This window comes from Physeter macrocephalus, chromosome 16 (genome assembly GCF_002837175.3).
Source record: "Physeter macrocephalus isolate SW-GA chromosome 16, ASM283717v5, whole genome shotgun sequence".
Lineage (NCBI taxonomy): Eukaryota > Metazoa > Chordata > Mammalia > Artiodactyla > Physeteridae > Physeter > Physeter macrocephalus.
In genome coordinates, this window is record NC_041229.1 from 104111892 (window position 1) to 104133721 (window position 21830).

The 21830-nt window shown below is 54.5% G+C and overlaps 1 protein-coding gene across 1 annotated transcript in view; it reads left to right on the top strand.

Moving 5' to 3' along the window:
• LRP5 (LDL receptor related protein 5) overlaps window positions 1-21830 on the top strand; it is a 108800-nt gene that overhangs the window by 43095 nt on the left and 43875 nt on the right. The window contains exons 2-6 of the mRNA XM_055091384.1: window positions 8448-8844; window positions 14817-15014; window positions 19381-19728; window positions 20023-20219; window positions 21190-21483. Coding sequence (XP_054947359.1) covers window positions 8448-8844; window positions 14817-15014; window positions 19381-19728; window positions 20023-20219; window positions 21190-21483 — 1434 coding nt within the window. The remainder of the gene's footprint in view (window positions 1-8447; window positions 8845-14816; window positions 15015-19380; window positions 19729-20022; window positions 20220-21189; window positions 21484-21830) is intronic.

Below are 21830 nucleotides of genomic sequence, written 5' to 3' on the forward strand. Positions count from 1 at the left end.
AAAAAAAAATAACAAAATTTTATGGGGACACTAAAGAAGACCTAAATAAATGTTCATGGATAGGAAGACAATATCGTAGAAAGGTCAGTTTTCCCCTCAATGATCCACAGATTCAGCACGATTCCCAGTAATGCTCTTCCCTTCCCCTCCCTGTGCAGAAATGTTGGTGCCTGGCATTTGAGGATGTGAGGTCATGGTGGGGTGCCACGTAGAGGTGCCACTGGTGACATGGGCTGGGGGAGGTTGGTGGCGGGGGTGGAGGCCAGCAGAGCTTATGGGAGTGGGTGGGAGTTGGTGATACTGAGCAGGTAAGTAAATATATTGACAATTACAAAAGCCACGTTTCTACTTTGGAGAGCGTACTGACAAACGTAGAAAGAGGGGAGACTAGAAAGTACCCCGAGGAAAGGTTTAACATTGCAAGGACAGCCATGAAGTCTTGGATTTTTACCACGTGTACACACACACAGACACACACACACACACACAAATGGAGAAATGTTATGGGTGTGTGTGTGTAGGAATGTACGTATTTACATATACAGTGGGTTTTCGTTATTCACAGTAGTTCTGGTGTATAAAGCCACCGCAAACACTGAATGAGTGAATTCTGAACCACTGGTCCTGGGGGAGATACAGGCTTGGGTCCCCCCCAGAGCTTCTGGCCACATTTTCATCTGCCGATCGACACGCAGCCTTGTTGGACGTGTGTTTCTGTTTAAAGACACCTGATTTAATAGGTATAGTTGGTTCATTCACACTGACCCATGACCAGTAATGCTGTAAGCTCATCTAACACCCATTTCCTCTATGTGTACACCACGCTGCAGCCACCCTGCACACCAACAGCCCCTCAGCCCTGTGCCTGGGGCCGTGTTCAACAGTGAAATCACCCACAGAAAGCACAGGAATGCCAACAGTGTGGCACTAACGACTGGAGAGGACACTCGTTTACAGTGTGAGCTGAGACAGGAGGGCAGGGCTCGCCTGTGCCACCTTGGCTGGCGGCTGGCGCATCAGGTGACTGTTTTTCCACCCCTCCCTGTGCACGTGCATGTCCAGGAATGATCGGAAAGCTCCTGGGCATCGATGGGGTTATAAATAAACCTGAGCCAGTGGGCGACTTGCCAGGCTGGCATCTGTGAATAAGGAGGAGGGACTGTGTGTATGTTTCCCAGCTCCGTCTGCTGAGAAGGCCCGGAAGCAGTGAGCACACCCAGCACCCAGGTCTTGGCTTCTAAGGATCACGCTCCACTCAGAGGAACCAGAGCTCCTCGGGAAAGGGCCGATTCTCCAGCTGGGGCAGGGAGAAATACACATGAGCCTGGAGCATGTCACTGTCCCAGAAAGAAAGTAAAGAAATCCTCACGCGATGGTGGGGACGTGTCAAGGGGACCCAAGAGCCAACGTAAAGGGACTCTCACTGTCCAGACGTAGGAAACATCTGAACATCCAAGTAAATGGGAATATTAGATCTTAACCCATTTCACGAAATAGGTATAGATGAGTCTACACTGGCTTCAATTAGTGAATAAATAGTACATAGTAGACATGCTTTAATGACCAGCCGACATGTAAAATAAAAAATCCTGAATGAAGGCTGTAGCTGTAGTTCTGAGTCATTCTTTTTAGTAGCTTATTATATTCTACAGTATTACTAGACTGTCAGTTTTTATTTGTTATTATTTTGAATAGTGTTAAAATACACATAACTTAAAATTTACCCTCTTAGCCATTTTAAAGTGTCCAGTTGGGTAGCATGAAGTACATTCATGTGTTGTACAACCGTCACCCGCATCCATCTCCCACCATAATTGAATAAACTAGTAAACCCAGGCTTTCACCACCACAGACAACAGTGTCAAGAGCATCATTGTCTGTCTCTCTGTCCTGCCAGCTAAGCGCTGACATTTTTGCTTTTTTCATATTGTAAAAACTTTAAAAGCAATGCCATGAAAAGTCCCAACGCGGATTTTATGGAACTTGGGGAGCTGGTCGTAAAATGTGTAAGGGGATGTAGTGGACCCAGGGCAGCCAGGACTTTCCGAAGGACATGAATTAGGAGGGACTGTCTCTTCCGGCACTCGGGGCTGGTTGGAAAGCCTCCTGCTCAGCACGTGGTGTGGTGCAGGGCTGGGCAAGTAGAGAACAGAGGGCACGTGGAAGCGGACACAGGCACAGCTGGAGGAGGAGCTCCTGCCCCTCGGGATGCAGGTATGAGCAAGTGCGAAGGAGGGGTGGCGAGTGCCCAGTTTGAGAAGCCCAAGCTAGAAGCCACCTAGAGCCGTTAGGCGTCAGGCAAGTTATTGGGGGTAGAATTCATTGCCTTGAGCACATAGCTGCATCTCGGGGTCGGACCTCCGCATGCTAGGCATTCGCTAAGTCTTGTTCACGTCTCCCTCCTCCAGGGAGCCCGCCAGCTTCACCAGACAGCTTGTTCTCCTCCAGGCACCTCCTGTCCATGTCACTTATCTGCCTTTTCTTCCTGCTTAGGTGGTTGACTGCATGTGTGTGTAATGTGTGTGCTGCCCGACTGTGCTGTAGGCTCCCTGAATGTACCCCACGTTGTCTTCCATTTCTTGGCCTTCCCCGTGGGGCTGGTGTGGGACGAAGGACCGTTCCTGACCCGTAAGCCATAGTTTGCCTCCAGCCTCCAGCCTGCTCCAATGAGCAATGTAACGCTTGGTGAATATCAATAAGGCATGTACTAAAAACGTTGCTTATTTTGGTGTAGTAGCAGAGGATTGGGTTACAGTGAGTTGGGTTGTGTTTAGTGTAACCATGTGAACAGTGTAAAATACAGGCTATTGGAATGGAAGCCCAGACATCTGCTATGAATTCTATATATAAATACTGGCTATGCTTACATGGGTTAAAATGGGATTGTTGGCACTGAGATCTTCAGACTCCTGATTCCACTGTGGTAGGGACTGCACGTTAATCACGGGTCCTGGTACCCGGGCCAGGAGGGGAAAGAGTGGCCTTTTTCTGACACTGATGGGCCGAGGATGCTGGGAACGGCAGACCTACCCTAGAAATAGGTGGGAGTGGTCTACTCCCCGTCCCCTGGCAGGGAAACAAGGAGAACCCACAGAACTCTGTGGGTGTTCTGAGGGCCATGCCAAGAAGGGGCTGCGTGAATCCGGGGTCACAGAAAGGGTCATCCATGCCTGAGTTAGCCGATTGGGAAGCCAGGATGAAGGAAGAAGGTCACGGGGGGAATTCAGTGGGCTTGGGGTGCAGTGGTGCCTTTAGAAATTATCTGTTGAGGTGAAATTTATGCAACGTAAAATTAACCATTTTAAAGTGAATAATCCATTGGCCTTTAGTGCATTCACCATGTTGGCTAGCCACCACGATCTAGTTCCAGAACATTCCATTGCCCCCATAGGAAACCCTGTCCCCATTAAACGGTTTTGCCTTATCCCCCAACCCCAGCCCCCAGCCCCTGGCCACTACTAATCTGTGTGTCTGTCTTTGTGGATTTGCCTACTTGGGACATTTCATGTGACTGGAATCCTGTGCTGTGTGGCCTTTTGTGTCTTGTCTTCTTCTGGAGCATCATGTTTTCAAGGCTCATCCATGTTGTAGCCCGTGTCAGTCCTTCACGGCTTTTTATGGCTGAATAATATTTCATGGTATGGATAGAGCACATTTTGTTTATCCATTTGTCCGTGGATGGACATTTGGGCTGCCTCTGCCTTTGGGCGACTGCGAATCGTGCTGCTACGACCATGCATGTACAAGTATTTATTTAGTCCTCTTAGTTCTCTTGGGTACACACCTGGGAGTGGAATTGCTGGGTCACATGGTAGCTCGATGGGTAACTTAAAAAAAATTAATTAATTATTTTTGGCTGCGTTGGGTCTTCGTTGCTGCGCACGGGCTTTCTCTAGCTGCAGCGAGCGGGGGCTACTCTTCGTTGCAGTGCGTGGGCTTCTCATTGCATCGGCTTCTCTCATTGCGGAGCGCGGGCTTTAGGCGCGCGGGCTCAGTAGTTGTGGCTCGTGGGCTCTAGAGTTGCAGGCTCAGTAGCTGTGGTGCACGGGCTTAGTCGCTCCGCGGCATGTGGGATCTTCCCAGACCAGGGATTGAACCGGTGTTCTCTGCATTGGCAGGTAGATTCTTAACCACTGCGCCACCAGGGAAGCCCCTCGACAGGTAACTTTTTGAGGACCTGCTGGGTGCTCTGCACTGCAGCCCCACAGCAGCCAGCGGTGCCTTTTAAGTAGTTAGCATTTCCTGCTGGATGGATGAGGAAACAGGCTCAGAGCAGAGATAAAAAGTCTGGCCCCAAATCTCGCAGCTGGAGGCCAGGCTGGGGTTTGAACGAGAGTCTGAGCTGATGTGCTTTCCTTTGTAGCAGGACCGTCCCGGGACTGGATGAAAGAAACATTTAATGAACTGCTAGCACCAGCGATGCCCCGGCTGGTGTTTACTGAGTGCCTAAAATGTGCTGCTACCGGGCTGAGGCTTTGTATGAATTGTTCTGTTGAAGCCTCACAGTCTCTGAGGTGGGGGTGCAGTGAGGACCCCCATCTCACAGGATGCTGAGCTCAGAGAGGCCCAGATCTGAGCCGTGCCCCTGAGCTGGCTCCAGGCTGCTCACTCGGGGGGCCGACCCGGTCTGTGCACCCTTGTGATACGTGGTCCTGAAAAAAAAGAACTTGCACAGAGAATGTCATAACAACATAAATGGAACCTGGGGTTAAAACATTTAAAGATATTTATCCAGAGACTCAACAAAGTCATCTTTCATTATGCAGTCCTTTTTTCAGTCTTTGTCCCCACCTAGCACCTTCTCATACCTGCAATTCTAGTACAAATCGGGGTTAATAGTTACGTTGTGTGTGTGTGTGTTGACTTAACATTTCTTGCACATTTTCTGGTGTCACTGCAGTCAGTTTCTTACTACTTTAATGGACACAACTTTCTACTGAGAGAACAGCCTAGGTACCCAGATGTTGGAGATTTTTTATTTGTTTATTTTTCTTATTATAAGGAAGACTGCAGCAAATATTGTGTCTAGGACCTTTTCCTTCCTTCAGGTGTTCCTTGGGATAAGGTCCTGTGAGGCCAGTCCCTAGGGAGAGGGTTTAAACGTTTTATGGTCCTTAATACCAGATACCGCGGTATTTCCTAAAAGGGCTGTTCCTGCATCCGCGGCGGCCAGGTGACCCCGCGTGAGTCCTGGGGTGCAGTGGTGGCTGGGCTGCCGGCCCAGCTCTCAGCCTCTCGGCCCTGCACTCCTCTCCCTCCTCACGCTGCTTGTTTCTTCTCCTCACTGCCCCAAAAGCTCGGGCCACAGGTCAAGAGATCATCCCTGGAGTGACCTGAGGCAGGTCAAAGCACCCTTCCAAGAGCTGCGGTCTCCTCACCTGGGAGATACGCACCTGAGCCCCTTGACCTACAGGGTCTTGGGCCCGTGGGCATGTTACCTCGGGAAGGAGCACATAGGACCGTCTGCTGCCTCCTGCGTGTTTGGCCCCAGGACCTTTGCGCTGGTCATCCGCTCTGCCAGGATGCCCTCCCTCCGGCCCTCTCTCGCCCCCTTCAAGTCTTTGCGCAGGTGTCACTTCCTCAGCGAGGCCACCCTGACCATCTTACGTGAAACGGCAGACCCCGCTCCCAAATCCTTTACCCTGCTCTGTTTTGCAAACCACAGCATCGATGTTGCGAGGCATAACTGACATCGCCTTACCCATCACGTGGGTTGCTTGTTGTCTTTTCCCCCCATGTAATACAGGACACGAGGGTGGGTTCTTGGTTCGGTTGCGTGTCCCAGCCAGGCTGGCATGTGCTACACGACACCCCGCTGCCTGCCCACTGGCCGGCTCTGTCGTGGCCTCAGCCCAGTGCATCACTCCTCAGGACAGCCTGTCCCGATGCCAGCCCCTCGCCTGGCTACTCTAAACCTGCCCGCCTCCCCAGCCTCTCTCCTCCCGTGGGGAAGGAGGGGCCCCAGGGGGCCACATCTCCCAGATGATCCAGGGTACCCGTGGCCCCTGGGAGGCTTGGGGCCGCATCAGCCGGGGCTCCCCAAGCCCTAGGAGGGGCACTGGGCGGGTAGGTGCCAGCTGCGGGGGGGCAGCCCCCCACAAGAGGCCCCCGTCGCCATGAGCCCCCAGGGAGATGGGAGGGTGAAGTGGGTGCCTCTTCAGACTTAGGAACTGAGTGTGTGGTGGTTTCTAGATGTCTTCGAAGCAGGAGTGGCTTCTCCTGGAGAGAGCCTGCCCGCCCTGGCCCTCCTAGGAGTCTGAGTTTGGGAAAAGCGCAGGAAATTGAAATCCACCCCCCATCACCTGTGGCCTTTGAAGGGGGCACCTGCACTGCCCAGAGTATAAACTGTGGGGGAAAATGTGGTCTTTCCAGTTTGGGGAGAAAGAACAGAGCAGACTTAGGATGTAGTGTGCCGAGGGCAGCTCCCGTGGCTCCCCGCCTCCTGGTTCTCCCCCAGCCCAGGCTCCCTGTCCTCCTCTGGGACTTTGGCTGCGGGGAAGGGTTAACTTACTGGGTGTCTGGCCAACAGCTGGGACTGGCGACTCGCCCCGTGGGTACCTCCCTCCAAAGCGCGTCCCCTGGGGGCTGGAACGCCTCTGACTGGAGACTCCTGTCTGCGGGGCCGTCCACCTCTTGATGCTGATGCCGGGTGAGTTTCCTCCCTCACCTGTGGCCACCAGCTCCCACTGGGCCAGCTGTGGCAGCGGGGAGCTTGCCTTCTCGTGAGATGGTCCCTTGCACTGTCTCCCAGAGGTGCTGGTTTAGAGAAGAGAGCGACGTCGGCGTCCTCCCTGCTGGCCTTCGCAAGGGGTTCTTAGGCGGGAGCTGGGTCCATCCTGGTGGGGGAGTGTCACGGGGCCTTGGTGTGCGCACCTGTGTCTGTTTCTGGGGAGAGGGTCAGCTTGTCAGAGGGCTCTGTGAGCCCCGAGGTTAGGAACCACCCCCGCTCCTGCCTTCCCCGGATGAGAGGCGAGGAGTCTCTGGAGGCCGGGCACCGCGAACCTCGCGGGCGGGGTCGGATTTCTGCTCGTCTGCGCTCCAGTGGCCGGCGGGGCCCTGGTGACCATGAACGGGCAGGTGCTCTGGGGGCACCCGTCGCCCTGCGTGCGCCGTGGGGTGTCTGTTTGCAGCAGCTTTTCTGCCTCGGTCCGCGGGCCTCCAGATCCCGCACGACTCTTCCTGTGAAGGCCCTCTGCCTCTGGTCTATACGATTCTTCCTCCTCTGAAGGTCTGGACCCTCCCTGATCCTGGGTATCATCCCCTTGCCAACGGTCCACCGACCGGCCGGCCCCTGACCCTCGGATGGCACCCGACTGCCGGCAGTGCCTCCGGTGGTGTGTGTCACTGCCACTCTGCTCTCTGCAACCTCTGGCTGGCAGTGGGGGACCCAGACCCTTCTGGGCACCCCACCCTTTCCCTTCTCACCTCTCACAGGGCAGAGGTGACTCCCTGCCTTGAAGTTAGGATGCTAGGGGCTGGGTGGGGAGGATGAAGTGTATTTATAGAGCAGCTGCTGTGTGCTGGCCCTGGGCGGGGCAGGGCATTCTTAGACGGGCAGACGAGCCATCCTGGAGAACAGGGTCCACTGGGACCCTCAGCTTATTGTAGCAGCTGGGAAGACAGGGAAACTTCCACTTTTAATTAAAAAAAACCTTTTTACTGAAGTGCGTGTACACAGAAAAGTGATACCTTTTTGCAAACTAAATAAATACACCTGTGCAACCAGCACGCGATGCCTGTTCCAGAGTGTGGCACCTCTGGTGTGCTGTTGAACTTTGTTCCTCTCGGAGCCTCATCTTACCCTTCTGTAAAATGGGTGAACTGTCACCCACGGCCCAGGCCTGTGTGCCGAGAGCGCAGGGGGCTCAGAGAGGCGCCTGCCCACCCCTGTGTGCTGTGTGTGACCTGCAGAGAGCCATCAGCCTGTGAGGATGTGTACGCTGTATTATCTGTTTGTACCTGCTTGGGGCAGGGAGGGGTGAGATTAGGGACAGGGGTTCTTTGGCGGCCACCTCCTCCTTGCAAGAGGTCAGGATGCCCAGCTCGGATGTAGTTGTCACATCCCGGTGTTTGTGATTTTTGCCATGTCCCTGCTGCCACGAAGGACTGTAGACGTGACATCATGATGGTGACGGTGGGAGTGGTGGAGCCCCGGAGACGGTCCTGACCTCGAACCCTCCACGCGTGCTCCTGCCCTGCAGAGGCGGGCCCTGGGTGGGACCCGCGGTGATTTCAGTAACTGCGGCGCTGTCTGCTGCGTTGGAAGAGCCTCTGAACGGGTGGCTGGGCCCGCCCAGGTGCCTTCCCGGCAGAGGCTGGGGACGGAAGGAAGGAGCCGGGAGCCTCGGGCCCGGGCCGGGCAGGGTCCGGGCACCTAGCCCCCCGTCCTGGGCTGCGTGGCCCGCGGCTCAGCCTGCAGTCCTCACGGTTTGCTTCTACCCCCACAGCCTCGCCGCTCCTCCTGTTTGCCAACCGCCGGGACGTACGGCTGGTGGACGCCGGCGGAGTCAAGTTGGAGTCCACCGTTGTGGTCAGCGGCCTGGAGGACGCGGCCGCGGTGGATTTCCAGTTCTCCAAGGGAGCCGTGTACTGGACGGATGTGAGCGAGGAGGCCATCAAGCAGACCTACCTGAACCAGACGGGGGCTGCCGTGCAGAACGTGGTCGTCTCCGGCCTGGTGTCGCCCGACGGCCTGGCCTGCGACTGGGTCGGCAAGAAGCTGTACTGGACGGACTCGGAGACCAATCGCATCGAGGTGGCCAATCTCAATGGGACGTCCCGGAAGGTCCTCTTCTGGCAGGACCTGGACCAGCCGCGGGCCATCGCCTTGGACCCCGCTCACGGGTAAACCCAGTGCCTCTCCTCCCTGGTGCGAGTGGGAGGGGTCGTGATTTCCCTCTTGAACTTACCTGAGCCCACGTACCTTTTTTAGGGAAAATGCGGCAGTCTTAAAATGAGTTCGTTTTCAGAATTTTTTGTCGTTGAGAATGATTTCCCCTTGATACCCTGTAGTGTGGGTTTTTTTAAAACTCGCTGCCTCTGAGGCAACTGACGTGCTTGGCCGTGGATTCGAATCACTAAACGTCTCAGATGGCGTGTGTGACGGTGTCCTCCGAGGAGGTGCGAGCGCTCTGACAGGTAGAACTCACACCTTTCACTTCCTTTATGACTGCATCAGCTGAAAGTGGGTGGAAAAAGTGAAACTCCTTGTCCGGAAGTGGAACTTGCTGCGGATGGTTTCTCTGGTGTCTTCTGGAAGCCCTCTGCTTCCCCCTGCCTCCCAGTCTGGCTGAGCTCACGTGACCTACGAAGGCTCAGGGCCCAGCCATGAGTTCCAGGTGGGGTTTTGTGAGTGGCGGCCAAGCTAAGAACACGTGCAGAGCTGAAGGCTGGGATGGAGAGATCGTGGGGAGATGACCGAGCCGCCCAGCCAGGCCAGGCTCACTGCAGACTTCCGTGAGCGGTAGCTGTTCGTTCGGTCACCCCTCGGTCCTCTGTTCCCTCTCCCTGCCACCTGGGAAGGACACACTCTTAGCCAGGCTGCATCAGGCCAGGCACCTGCCTCCTGGCCGTGCTCGACCCACTGCTGTGTCTGCCCACTTCTCTGCTGCTCATGTGTCAGGAACGGCAGTTGGGCATCTGGAACAGAAACACCACAGGACTCTGGGTTCTGGTCCTGATGCCCCTGACTTGCTGTTGCCCCTGGCAGCGCCCTCCCCTGCCCTGGAGGGGTGGTGACACTGGCCGCCCTGCCTGCAGCCCAGGACGGAAGGGCCTCTCAGCCCGCCCTGGGGTGGGTGGAATGAGGTTTGGGAGGCAGAGGCCTGTCCTGCCAGTGCTGGTGCGTGGGTAGCTCGGGGAGCACCCTGGGTGAGGGGGCGCTTTGGTGGCCAAGTAAACCTCCTTACGGGGGCTTCTCGGCGTGTTGACTGAGAAAGTGCACTAGACTGGCTTTTGATGTCGGAATAGCTGGCGCCTTCTGGAGCTGCTGGTTTAAAAGCTGAGTGTTTGTGTGTGTGTGAGCTCCATTGGGAGGTGCTTGATGCTTGGTTGGGAGATACCCAGTTGGGAGGTGCTTGGTGCTTGGTTGGGAGGCGCCCGGTGGGGAGGTGCTTGGTGCTTGGTTGGGAGGCGCCCGGTGGGGAGGTGCTTGGTGCTTGGTTGGGAGGCGCCCGGTGGGGAGGTGCTTGGTGCTTGGTTGGGAGATACCCAGTTGGGAGGTGCTTGGTGCTTGGTTGGGATATACCCGGTTGGGAGGTGCTTGGTGCTTGGTTGGGAAGTGCTCGGTTGGGAGGTGCTTGGTACTTAGTTGGGAGGTGCTTGGTTGGGAGGTGCTCAGTTGGGAGGTGCTTGGTACTTGGTTGGGAGGTGCTCAGTGGGGAGGTGCTTGGTGCTTGGTTGGGAGGTGCTCAGTGGGGAGTGCTTGGTGCTTGACACTCGGTTGGGAGGTGCTTGATGCTTGGTTGGGAAGTGCTCAGTTGGGAGGTGCTTGGTACTTAGTTGGGAGGCGCTCAGTGGGGAGGTGCTTGGTTGGGAGGTGCTCAGTGGGGAGGTGCTTGGTACTTGGTTGGGAGGTGCTCAGTGGGGAGGTGCTTGGTTGAGAGCAGTCGTCTTCATGCTCACCCCCAGGCTGGCTTTGCCTGTAGCATCCCTAGGAGTTGGTCCGTCTCTGGCTGTCTTTTTTATTAAATGTTTGAAATCTTTTCTGGTCTTGCCTCTGAATTCTTCCCCCAGATCCTGCTGGGATCACACCCCTGCCCCTGAGGCAGAGTTGGCTTTGGTGTTGATGCCCTGGGCGGGACACCTGAGGCCCCGGCCTCTCCCCCACGTCTCCCGCCGCCCCAGCGATGTGTCTGATGCGTGGTGGAGCGAAGTGGTGGTGCTAAGCGTCCCACTCACCAGTGGGACGATCGATGACGGTGAGAACGCTGGACTCTGGTCCCAGCTTCGTCTGTGGTGTGGTCGAGCTTAGCAGTGTCCGCTCCGTCCCCTTGGACACCGTTGCCCAGGAGGGGAGGGCTCCAGGCCAGTGCACAGGGACCATGGGCAGCACCCCACTCTGCCTGGCGGTGGTCCTTGCCATGAGTTTGAGCTGAGTCCTGGGGGCAGGAATACTGTCCTGAGAGCGGGGGCAGTGGGCTTCACTCTCCGTCCTGGCCACAGACTCGCGTCTGCAGGGGGCAGCACTGCCTCCCCCCGGCCCTGTTGGAACCTCTGTTGTCTCCGTGTGTCCTCTTGTGACGCAGCCTTTCTGCCTCACAACTAGGGTCCCTCCTCAGATGAGGGGATACTGCCCCTGATGCGTCATCAGGAAGGAAGGTTCTCAGTCTGAACGTCCACCTCAGGGTGCACGTGACCAAGAGCCCCATAGCCAGGAGGACCCACAGACCCCAGGGCCTGCACTTGGCCAGGTTCCGCAGCACGGCTGGCAAAGGGCAGGTGTCCCGGCGAGGCTGGGGAGGCACCTCCACTCCCAGCACCAGGTGCCCGCTTGGGCGGCAGAGCAGGCTCCAGGGAGGACTCTCTGGCCCTGAGGACCCGGGGCCGGGAAGACGTCAGCCCAGCGCCCGGGGGGTGGCCCAGGCCTGTCCCAGCCCACGAGGGGCTGCAGTGGCTCCTGAGTCTCGAGTTAAAGCCGGGCTGAAACCCAACCCCCTCTTTAAAATGCAAAATGGCCCTTCCCTAAAATAACACACAACCGCAACCGTGGCCAGCCTCTGCCCTCTGCGCCGAGACCAGGCTGCAGGGCTTTGCTTCAGGAGTTGATTTTCCTCCGTGGAGCTTGGCTGGGCCTGTAGCAGCGTTGAAGGCTCTGCACGATCACATCCACGCCAGCTGGGCTCTGGGAACAGGGTGGCTCGCAAATTCCCCATTTAAGGAAACCAGCCGGGCCTCTGTTATGAAACCCGGGGGAAAGAATCTGAATTATGCTCCTCGCGGAGGTCCTGAGCCGGCACATTTTCCGGCCTTTCCCGTTGGCCACCGAGAAGCATTCACGGAGCACGTGAGTGGATGGCTCTGAGATTGATTCTCCTGATACCTTCTGGGCAGCCGGCGGGAGGGCTGGGCTCTTTCCAGGCTGCTGGGGGCTGGGAAAAGCACCGGGAGAGAAAGGTGCCTGCACCAGGCCGGCGGGAGCCTTTGCTGAGCTGGCCGACGGCGCCTGCCAGCCTCGGGCGCCCGGAGCCTCGGGTGCCCGGAGCCGTTCACCACCACCCCAGGCTGGGGGGCGGGTCAGACAGCGGCCAGGCTCTGACCTCAACCGGAGAACCGTGTTGTGCTCCCAGATCTTGTGACCTGGGGCAGCGCAGCCTTCCGGAGCCTCGGTTTTCTCACCTGTCCAATGGGAATAGTCCCTGCGTCACTTCTTCAGCGGAGAGCAGAGTGGAGAGCTTGTTGGAGAGGTGTTCCGAGTTCTCTGTCCCCATGGGGGCTGGAGAGCAGGGGAGCTTGGTGACAATGGCGGGGTGTGGTTGGCCCCTCGCCGCACGTGAAGCCCCCGGGAGCTCATTATCATCATCTGTCATAACCCGTCTAGCAGGTGGCAACAGTGCCAGCTCCGAAATGACACCCCTCTGGGAAGGCCGCATGGCCCCATGAATGGGGGTGGCCCTCGGAGCTCCCATCTCGGGGGGAGTGGCAGCTTGTGTGCGTGTCATTTTCTCTCTCCTGCTGGACAGAGACCCCCACCAAAGGGCAAGGCTGGGCCTGTTCTCCCCATATCCCTGATGACTTTGCTGGTCCCTGGTGGACGGCAGCTCAGGCTTTGCTGAAAGGGATGAGATTTTACCTCTGAAGACGCGGAGGCTGAGAGCGGGAGTGGAGAGGGAGTGCGGGGAGGGGACTTGATTGGTAATAGAAGCAGCTCGAAGGGAAGCAAGCCTATGGGCCCAAGGAACTAGGGCGTCTGAGAAGTGACCTGTTCTCACTCCCACTATGTCCCACGACCCCGCCTCTCCCCGTCTGGGCTTGCGCTCTCTTTCCTGGCAGGCCCTCCCATGATGGCACAGGTGGCTCCCAGGAGCCCCCTGCCCTCCCCTTGCAGGCCGACTCCCATCTGCCTGTCTCTAAAGCAGCCACTAAGGCTGAGGGTAGTGGGGTTTGTTGATTGTTCAGGACTGATCTGTGCCCCCTCCAGGAGGGGGTGTGGGGGCAGACACACCACCTGGAGAGTTTCATGAACCTCGAGTGCAGGGGGGGCGGTTCCTCAAAGGGAAATCCAGGCACTGTCCCCCTTCTCTGCGGAGAGACACCGGTGGACCAAGTAAAGTGAAACAGGTCTGCCACCCCCTGTGCCCCGTGGCTTGTCCACAGCCGACTGGGCAGAAACCCAAGGGACTCAAGTCCTCAAGGCTGGTGCGGTTCCCTCCGCTCTCCACTGAAGAGCCATGCTGAGAGGGCACCCCGCCTGGACATCTGGGCGCTGGTGGGGTTTGAACCCATCAGCCCAGATGCCTGCATATTATCTCTGCTCATGTGAAGGGACATCAAATAAGGAAGCCTCTAAGGAGGCGGTGGTTTCTGGCTGGAAACTCTAAGAACATGGTTAAGCAGAGCTGAATCACCCACAACCCACCCAGGAATAACTGGTATGTTTCAGTGTATACCTCACCTACGCATTGTTGTTTTTAACGGACTTCATTTTTTTAAAGCAGTTTTAGGCTCCCAGAAAAATTGAGGGCAAGGTACAGAGAGTTCCTGTATGCCCATGTACATTTAATCTTTGTCTTTTGACAAAGATTTGATGTCACGTATCCATGGTTGTATTATCCTACAGAATCGTTTTGCTGCCCTACAAATCCTCTGTGCTCCGTCAGTGCCTCCCTCCCCAGTCCCTGGCAGCCCCTGATCTTTTTCTGTCTCCATAGCTTCACCTTCAACAGTGTCGTATGCGGGAACCGTAGAACGTGTAGCCTTTTCACGTTGGCTTCTTTCAGTCAGTAACATGCATTTAATGTTCCTCCGTGTCTTTTCATGGCTTAATAGCTCATTTCTTCTTAGCACTGAATAATATTCCATTTTACATATTTTAATTGCCTTTTAGAAGTTCATTTACAGCGTTTTCATAGTAGCAAAAAATCAGAAGCAACGCAAACGTTCAATGTGGAATCACTTAAATAATTTACCGTACTATATAGCCATTAAAAGAACAAGGAAGGGGCTTCCCTGGTGGTGCAGTGGTTGCGCGTCCGCCTGCCGATGCAGGGGAACCGGGTTCGCGCCCCGGTCCGGGAGGATCCCACATGCCGCGGAGCGGCTGGGCCCGTGAGCCGTGGCCGCTGAGCCTGCGCGTCCGGAGCCTGTGCTCCGCAATGGGAGAGGCCGCAGCAGAGGGAGGCCCGCATACCGCAAAAAAAAAAATAAATAAAAAAAAAAAATAAATAAAAGAACAAGGAAGATTTCGATTAGTAAGAAGAGGATACCTAGAGTATGTTGCTAAATGAGAACAAGCGGAAGCAAGTATATTTGATTATCCCACTTTGATTAAAAATTAATATATTACAGGGAATTCCCTGGCGGTCCAGTGGTTAGGATTCTGTGTTTTCACTGCGGAGGGCCTGGGTTCAGTCCTTGGTTGGGGAACTAATGAGATCCTGCAAGCAATGCGGCCAAAAAAAAGAAAAAAGAAAAAATTAATGTATTACTGACTGCTTAGAAAGCAAATCGGAAGTAATGATACCCTTGGCCCTAAACATTGGGCGAGATTTCAGGGCCAGTTCACTGTCTCTGTTTCATACGCTTGCATTCATATAGACAGAAAACAAAAACAAAACAAAAACGAGCTTTTCTCATCACGCTTCTGTCCTCCTTGTTAGGTACATGTACTGGACAGACTGGGGAGAGATACCCCGGATCGAACGGGCAGGGATGGATGGCAGCACCCGGAAGGTTATCGTGGACTCGGACATTTACTGGCCCAACGGGCTGACCATCGACCTGGAGGAGCAGAAGCTGTACTGGGCGGACGCCAAGCTTAGCTTCATCCACCGCGCCAACCTGGACGGCTCCTTCCGGTAAGTTCCGCGCGGCTCTGGGCCCCCACCTTCCCCACGGGGCCCTGGCCAGTCCCAGCTGGGCGTTGGCTGATCCTTCTCAGCTCAGGCCAGTGGTCTCACACCTGAAACCCTGGGGGCCTGAGGCCTGCAGGCCTTTTCAGAGCTGAGATCCGTAACAGTGCACGCACCATGTCTGACATCCCGCCCAAGCAGGCATCTGCATCTGTTTTATAGCAAAATGTAGAATGCTCATTCTAAGTGGGATCGAAAAGGCTATAAAGAGCCCTACATCCAAAGCAGTTTCACGGCTCCTCAGGGTGAGAACATTGAATTAACGTAGGATCCAGCAATTCTGCTCCTAGGTTTATGCCCCCAAAGAATTGAAAATTGGTATCGAAATAAATACTTGTACACGAATATCCGTCGCAGGAGCATCCACAGTAGCTAAAAGGTAGAAACAACTGAAATGTCTACCAGCAGATGAATGACGGATGGATAAGCAAGATGTGGCACATGCGTACAATGGAGTGGTGCTCAGCCATGGCAAGGAATGCAGCACGGCTGGATGCCACACCATGGATGGGCCTTGAAAACATGCTGCTAAGTGAAAGAAACCGGACACCAAAGGCCACATATCGTGTGACTTCATTGATGTGAAAAGTCCAGAACAGGCGAATCCTTAGGGACAGAGGGCAGACTGCTGTTTCCAGGGGCTGCGGGGGGAGGGGAGATGAGGAGTACCTGCTTGGTATGTTCAGGGTGTTCCTGTGGGGATGGAAATGTTTGGGAAATAGCTGCTGGTGATGTTTGCACATTGTGAATGTGCTACGCAGCCCTGAATTTTTCACTTTGAAATGGTTAATTTGGTGATATGTGAATTTCACCTCAAGACATTATTTTGTATGTTTGGTTTTTTTTCTTTTAAATTTATTTATTTAATTAATTTATCTTTGGCTGCGTTGGGTCTTCGTTGCTACGCACGGGCTTTCTCTAGTTGTGGTGAGTGGGGGCTGCTCTTCGTTGCGGTGCGTGGGCTTCTCATTGCGGTGGCTTCTCTTGTTGCAGAGCACGGGCTCTGGGCGTGTGGGCTTCAGTAGTTGTGGCAGGCGGGCTCAGCAGTTGTGGCTCGCGGGCTCTAGAGCGCAGGCTCGGTAGTTGTGGCGCACGGGCTTAGTTGCTCCGCGGCACGTGGGATCTTCCCGGACCAGGGCTCGAACCCATGTCCCCTGCATTGGCAGGTGGATGCTTAACCACTGCACCACCAGGGAGGTCCTGTTTTTGGATTTTGATTGCGATATAATTGGCATGTAACATGGTATTCATTTTAGGTGTATGACATTGTGATTTGTTGTGATTTGTTATATGTGTATATTGCAAAATGATGACCACAATAAGTTAAGTTAACATCCATCACTATACATAGTTACATTTTTTTCTCCTTGTGATTAGAACTTTTAAGATCCACTCTCTTGGCAGCTTTTAAATATACAATACAATATTGTTAACTGTGGTCACCATGCTGTATGTTACATCCCCAGGACTTACTTATCTTATAATTGGAAATTGGCACCTTTTGATCCCCTGTACCCATTTCACCACCCCCCCTCCCCTGGAACCAGGGGTTCTCTGTATCTCTGAGTTCTGTTCTCTGTTCTCTGTATCTATGAGTTTGGGTTTTAATATTTTTTTATTGAGTTATAATTAACATACAATATTACATTCGTTTCAAGTGTAAAACATAGTGATTCAATTATCAAATGGTCACAATGAGAACAGTTAACCATCCATCACCAAGCAAAGTTATTATAGTATTATTGGCTATATTCCCTGTGTACATTACATACATCCCCATGACTTATTTTTTTTTTTAAGATTTGATTTTTTTAAAAAATTTATTTATTTTTGGCTGCGTTGGGTTTTTGTTGCTGTGTGCAGGCTTTTTCTAGTTGCGGTGAGCGGGGGCTACTCTTCATTACAGTGCATGGGCTTCTCTTGTTGCGGAGCATGGGCTCTAGGCACGCGAGCTTCAGTAGTTGTGGCACATGGGCTCAGTAGTTGTGGCTCGTGGGCTCTAGAGCGCAGGCTCAGTAGTTGTGGTGCACGGGCTTAGTTGCTCCACGGCATATGGGATCTTCCCAGACCAGGGCTCGAACCCGTGTCCCCTGCATTGGCAGGTGGATTCTTAACCACTGAGCCACCAGGGAAGTCCCCCATGACTTATTTATCTTGTAGCTGGAAGTTTGTACCTCTGATCTCCTTCATCTGTTCCCCTACCCGCCCCCTCTGGCAAACACCTGTTGGTTCTCTGTATCTATGAATCTGTTTCTCTTTTGTTTTTTAGATTTCACATATAAGTGAAATCATATGGTATTTGTTTTTCTCTGTCTGACGTTTTTCACTTAGCATAATACTCTCCAGGTCCATTCATGTTGCCACAAATGACAAGATTTCATTCTTTCTTATGGCTGAGTAGTATTCCATTGTGTGTGTGTGTGTGTGTGTGTGTGTGTGTATATATGTACACACACACACACACAGACACACACACGCACACACACACACACACACACACGCACACACACCGTCTTTTCTTTATCCGTTCAGTTCATATATATGTACACACACACACACAGACACACACACGCGCACACACACACACACACACACACACACACACACACGCACACACACCGTCTTTTCTTTATCCGTTCAGTTCATCTCTCGACAGACACTTAGGTTACTTCCATACCTTGGCCATTGTAAATAAAGCTGCAGTGAACACAGGGGTACATATATCTTTTCAAATTTGTGTTTTCATTTTCTTTGGGAAAATACCCGGATGTGGGCTTTCTGGATCGTATGGTAGTTCTATTTTTAGTTTTTTAAGGAACCTCCATGCTGTTCTCATAGGGCCTGCGCCAATTTACATTCCCACAAACGGTGCACGAGGGTTCCCTTTTCTCCACATCGCTGCCAACATTTGTCGTTTCTTGTCTTTTTGGTAATAGCTATTCTGTCCTTCCTCTTCTATTTTTTGGAATAATTTGAGAAGGATAGGTACTAACTTTTCTTTAAATGTTTGTTAGAATTCACCTGTGAAGCCATCTGGACCTGGACTTCTGTTTGGGGGAAGTTTTTTGATTCCTGATTCAATTTCATTACTAATTATCGGTCTATTCAGATTTTCTGGTTCTTCACGATTCAGTCTTGGAAGATTGTATGGTTCTAGGAATTTATCCATTTCGTCTAGGTTGTCTAATTTGTTGGTATGTAACTGTTCATAGTATTCTCTTATGATCCTTTTTAGTCAATAAATCTTTCTAAAAAGTGACATGAAGAAAACAGGGAAGAGGCAATGTCAGGTCAGGTTGGCAAAGAGCACGAGTGTATGACTTTTGGTTATTCAGTGATACCTTTTGAGTGTGACTCCCTCCTCAGTGCTGTACCGGGGACTGAGGACATGGTGGTGACCACCCATCCACAGCGTCCACCTCAGGAAGCCTATAGTGGGGCGCAGGTCGTTAAACCAGATAATCGCATGCTACCAGCTGTGTGAATTACGATTCTATTACCGTTGTCCATAATCTCATTAAAAACAAGTTCTCGTTTGCTGGGTGTTATAAATACACAGATGAGAACAGCTTTTTTTTTTTAACGCTGATACAAGTTTAATTTGCTTTGATAATATAAATTATTATTATTATTAATTTTTTTTTGCGGTACGTGGGCCTCTCACTGCTGCGGCCTCTCCCGTTGCGGAGCACAGGCTCCGGACGCGCAGGCTCAGCGGCCATGGCTCACGGGCCCAGCCGCTCCGCGGCATGTGGGATCCTCCCGGACTGGGGCACGAACCTGTGTCCCCTGCATTGGCAGGTGGACTCTCAACCACTGCGCCACCAGGGAAGCCCCGATAATATAAATTATTGACATCATATGAATGAGCAAATATCAATACCTTTGGTCCGATTTGTGTCATGTTGTTAAAGCATCAGGGCAGGACAGGTGTGCTTCTCATCAGCTTGTTGTCACCAGGCATGGCTTCCTCACTGCCACTTTTCTTCCTTCTTTCTTCTCTGTGGGGCACTTTGGCAACAGCCCCCCTTCTGGAAACGGGTTAGACAGGGAGCAGCTAGGTGTGCAGGGCCCCCCACGTCACTGTCGGGTGGCGGGAGGCTGGCTAGGTCTGGAAGGTGCCCTGCGCACCCTGGCAGAGGGTTCCTGGGATGCCCTGGCCTGGTCTCACCCTGCTCCATCAGTGCTCCTGTTGTCCTGTGTGATGCCGATGGGTCAGCAGTGACAATGGAAGGCTTTCAAAATGGGGAGCACGATGGGGACCCCCTGACGGCTCCTCCCCCCGCCTCCCCCCCCCGCCCCCCCCCCACAGGCAGAAGGTCGTGGAGGGCAGTCTGACGCACCCTTTTGCCCTGACGCTCTCTGGAGACACTCTGTACTGGACAGACTGGCAGACCCGCTCCATCCACGCCTGTAACAAGAGGACTGGAGACAAGAGGAAGGAGATCCTTAGCGCCCTCTACTCGCCCATGGATATCCAAGTGCTCAGCCCAGAGCGGCAGCCTTACTGTAAGTCGGGGCCAGGCTGGGGGTGGGGCAGGCTGGGAGAGGCCCCTCCGCAGAGCTGGTGTCGGGGTTGCTTCAGGCAGGGCCCTGCCCCAGCGCTCCTCGGGGGTGGCAGAGGGATTCCCAAGGAAGGTTGCCCTGTTTTCAAGGCCCAGTGGAAGTTACATGTTTATTCATGAAAAGTCTGGTCCAAGTCAAAGTTCTCAGCCTGGGGTCCCCATGGGGTCGTGTCAGGGGTCCCTGATGGTGAACAGCTCCTGTGACAGGCAGCCAGAAAGCACGGCCAGGGCCTGGGGCTCACCCGCTCCCACGAGGACCACCACCTGTTCTTACAGGGACCACCACTGGTTCCCTTGGGGCCCACGGAGGGGGGCGGATTCTGGCCTCGGTGCTGTTGAAGGTTCCAACTTTGTACTTAAGAGTGGGCTTCCAGGCCCCCCCCCCACAGGCAGAAGGTCGTGGAGGGCAGTCTGACGCACCCTTTTGCCCTGACGCTCTCTGGAGACACTCTGTACTGGACAGACTGGCAGACCCGCTCCATCCACGCCTGTAACAAGAGGACTGGAGACAAGAGGAAGGAGATCCTTAGCGCCCTCTACTCGCCCATGGATATCCAAGTGCTCAGCCCAGAGCGGCAGCCTTACTGTAAGTCGGGGCCAGGCTGGGGGTGGGGCAGGCTGGGAGAGGCCCCTCCGCAGAGCTGGTGTCGGGGTTGCTTCAGGCAGGGCCCTGCCCCAGCGCTCCTCGGGGGTGGCAGAGGGATTCCCAAGGAAGGTTGCCCTGTTTTCAAGGCCCAGTGGAAGTTACATGTTTATTCATGAAAAGTCTGGTCCAAGTCAAAGTTCTCAGCCTGGGGTCCCCATGGGGTCGTGTCAGGGGTCCCTGATGGTGAACAGCTCCTGTGACAGGCAGCCAGAAAGCACGGCCAGGGCCTGGGGCTCACCCGCTCCCACGAGGACCACCACCTGTTCTTACAGGGACCACCACTGGTTCCCTTGGGGCCCACGGAGGGGGGCGGATTCTGGCCTCGGTGCTGTTGAAGGTTCCAACTTTGTACTTAAGAGTGGGCTTCCAGGGGTGGGGCTCTCTGGAGTTGTTTTTTGGGGAGAACATCGTGGTCCTTACACGCAGCTGGGTTTACTGCTTTACATTTCCCGGGTACCACCCTCTACCCTGTCCTGGGCAGAGTGAGATGCCAGGAGTATTTGTCAGTTCATTTGCACGTTGGCTGTGCAAGGGCTTTTGGGAGGATGAAAAGCATTGTCATCAGCTACCAGAGGCTCGGCCCAGTGGCCAGCTGTGGCCCCCAAGCTTCTGTGCAGGGCCCGTGGGGTCCGGGCATGTCACAGAGATAAGACAGGCCCCTGCTCCAGGACGCCCCCGACCCAGGGCCTCACCTTACCACGCAGGCAGGTCCTGGGATCCTGCCAGGGAGGGCTGGGGACAGCCTCCGCAGAGGAGGTGTCCTTCGAGGAACCCTGAAGAAGATGGGGTTTCTTGTGGTAGGAGATCGGCAAGAGGGGGCAGGCCGGGGAGGGTGCCCACAGCGGGAGTGGTGGGCGTGGGTGTCTAGGGCCCGTTCCGGAACCTTCTCCCGCCTGCCCTCTTTCCCCAGACCACACGCAATGTGAGGAGAACAACGGCGGCTGCTCCCACCTGTGTCTGCTGTCCCCGAGGGAGCCTTTCTACGCGTGCGCCTGCCCCACCGGTGTGCAGCTTCAGGACAACGGCCAGACGTGCAAGGCAGGTGAGCCAGGGAGCCACCAGCCTGGCTGCCCCACGATCTGCTTTCCTTGCGGAGGGCTTCATGAGGTCCGGGCTCTGAACGTTGGCAGCCGAGCAGCTGGGGTTCAGGTCAGATCTGGGCTCTGCTGCCTGATGGGCGAACGACCTCGGGACTCAGGTTCCCGTCTGTAAGACGAGGCTGTGCCAGATGGGCAGAGACCCCCAAGTAACAAGCGCACTGCCGGCATGCACAATCGCACCCTAAAAGCTGGCTGTCTTTAGCTATTAAACCAAAACTGTGTTTATTGTTTGTTTTTTTTTTTTTGCGGTACGCGGGCCTCCCACTGCTGTGGCCTCTCCCGTTGCGGAGCAGAGGCTCCGGACGCGCAGGCCCAGCGGCCATGGCTCACGGGCCCAGCCGCTCCGCGGCATGTGTGATCCTCCCGGACCGGGGCACGAACCCGCGTCCCCTGCATCGGCAGGCGGACTCGCAACCACTGCGCCACCAGGGAAGCCCCAAAGCTGTGTTTA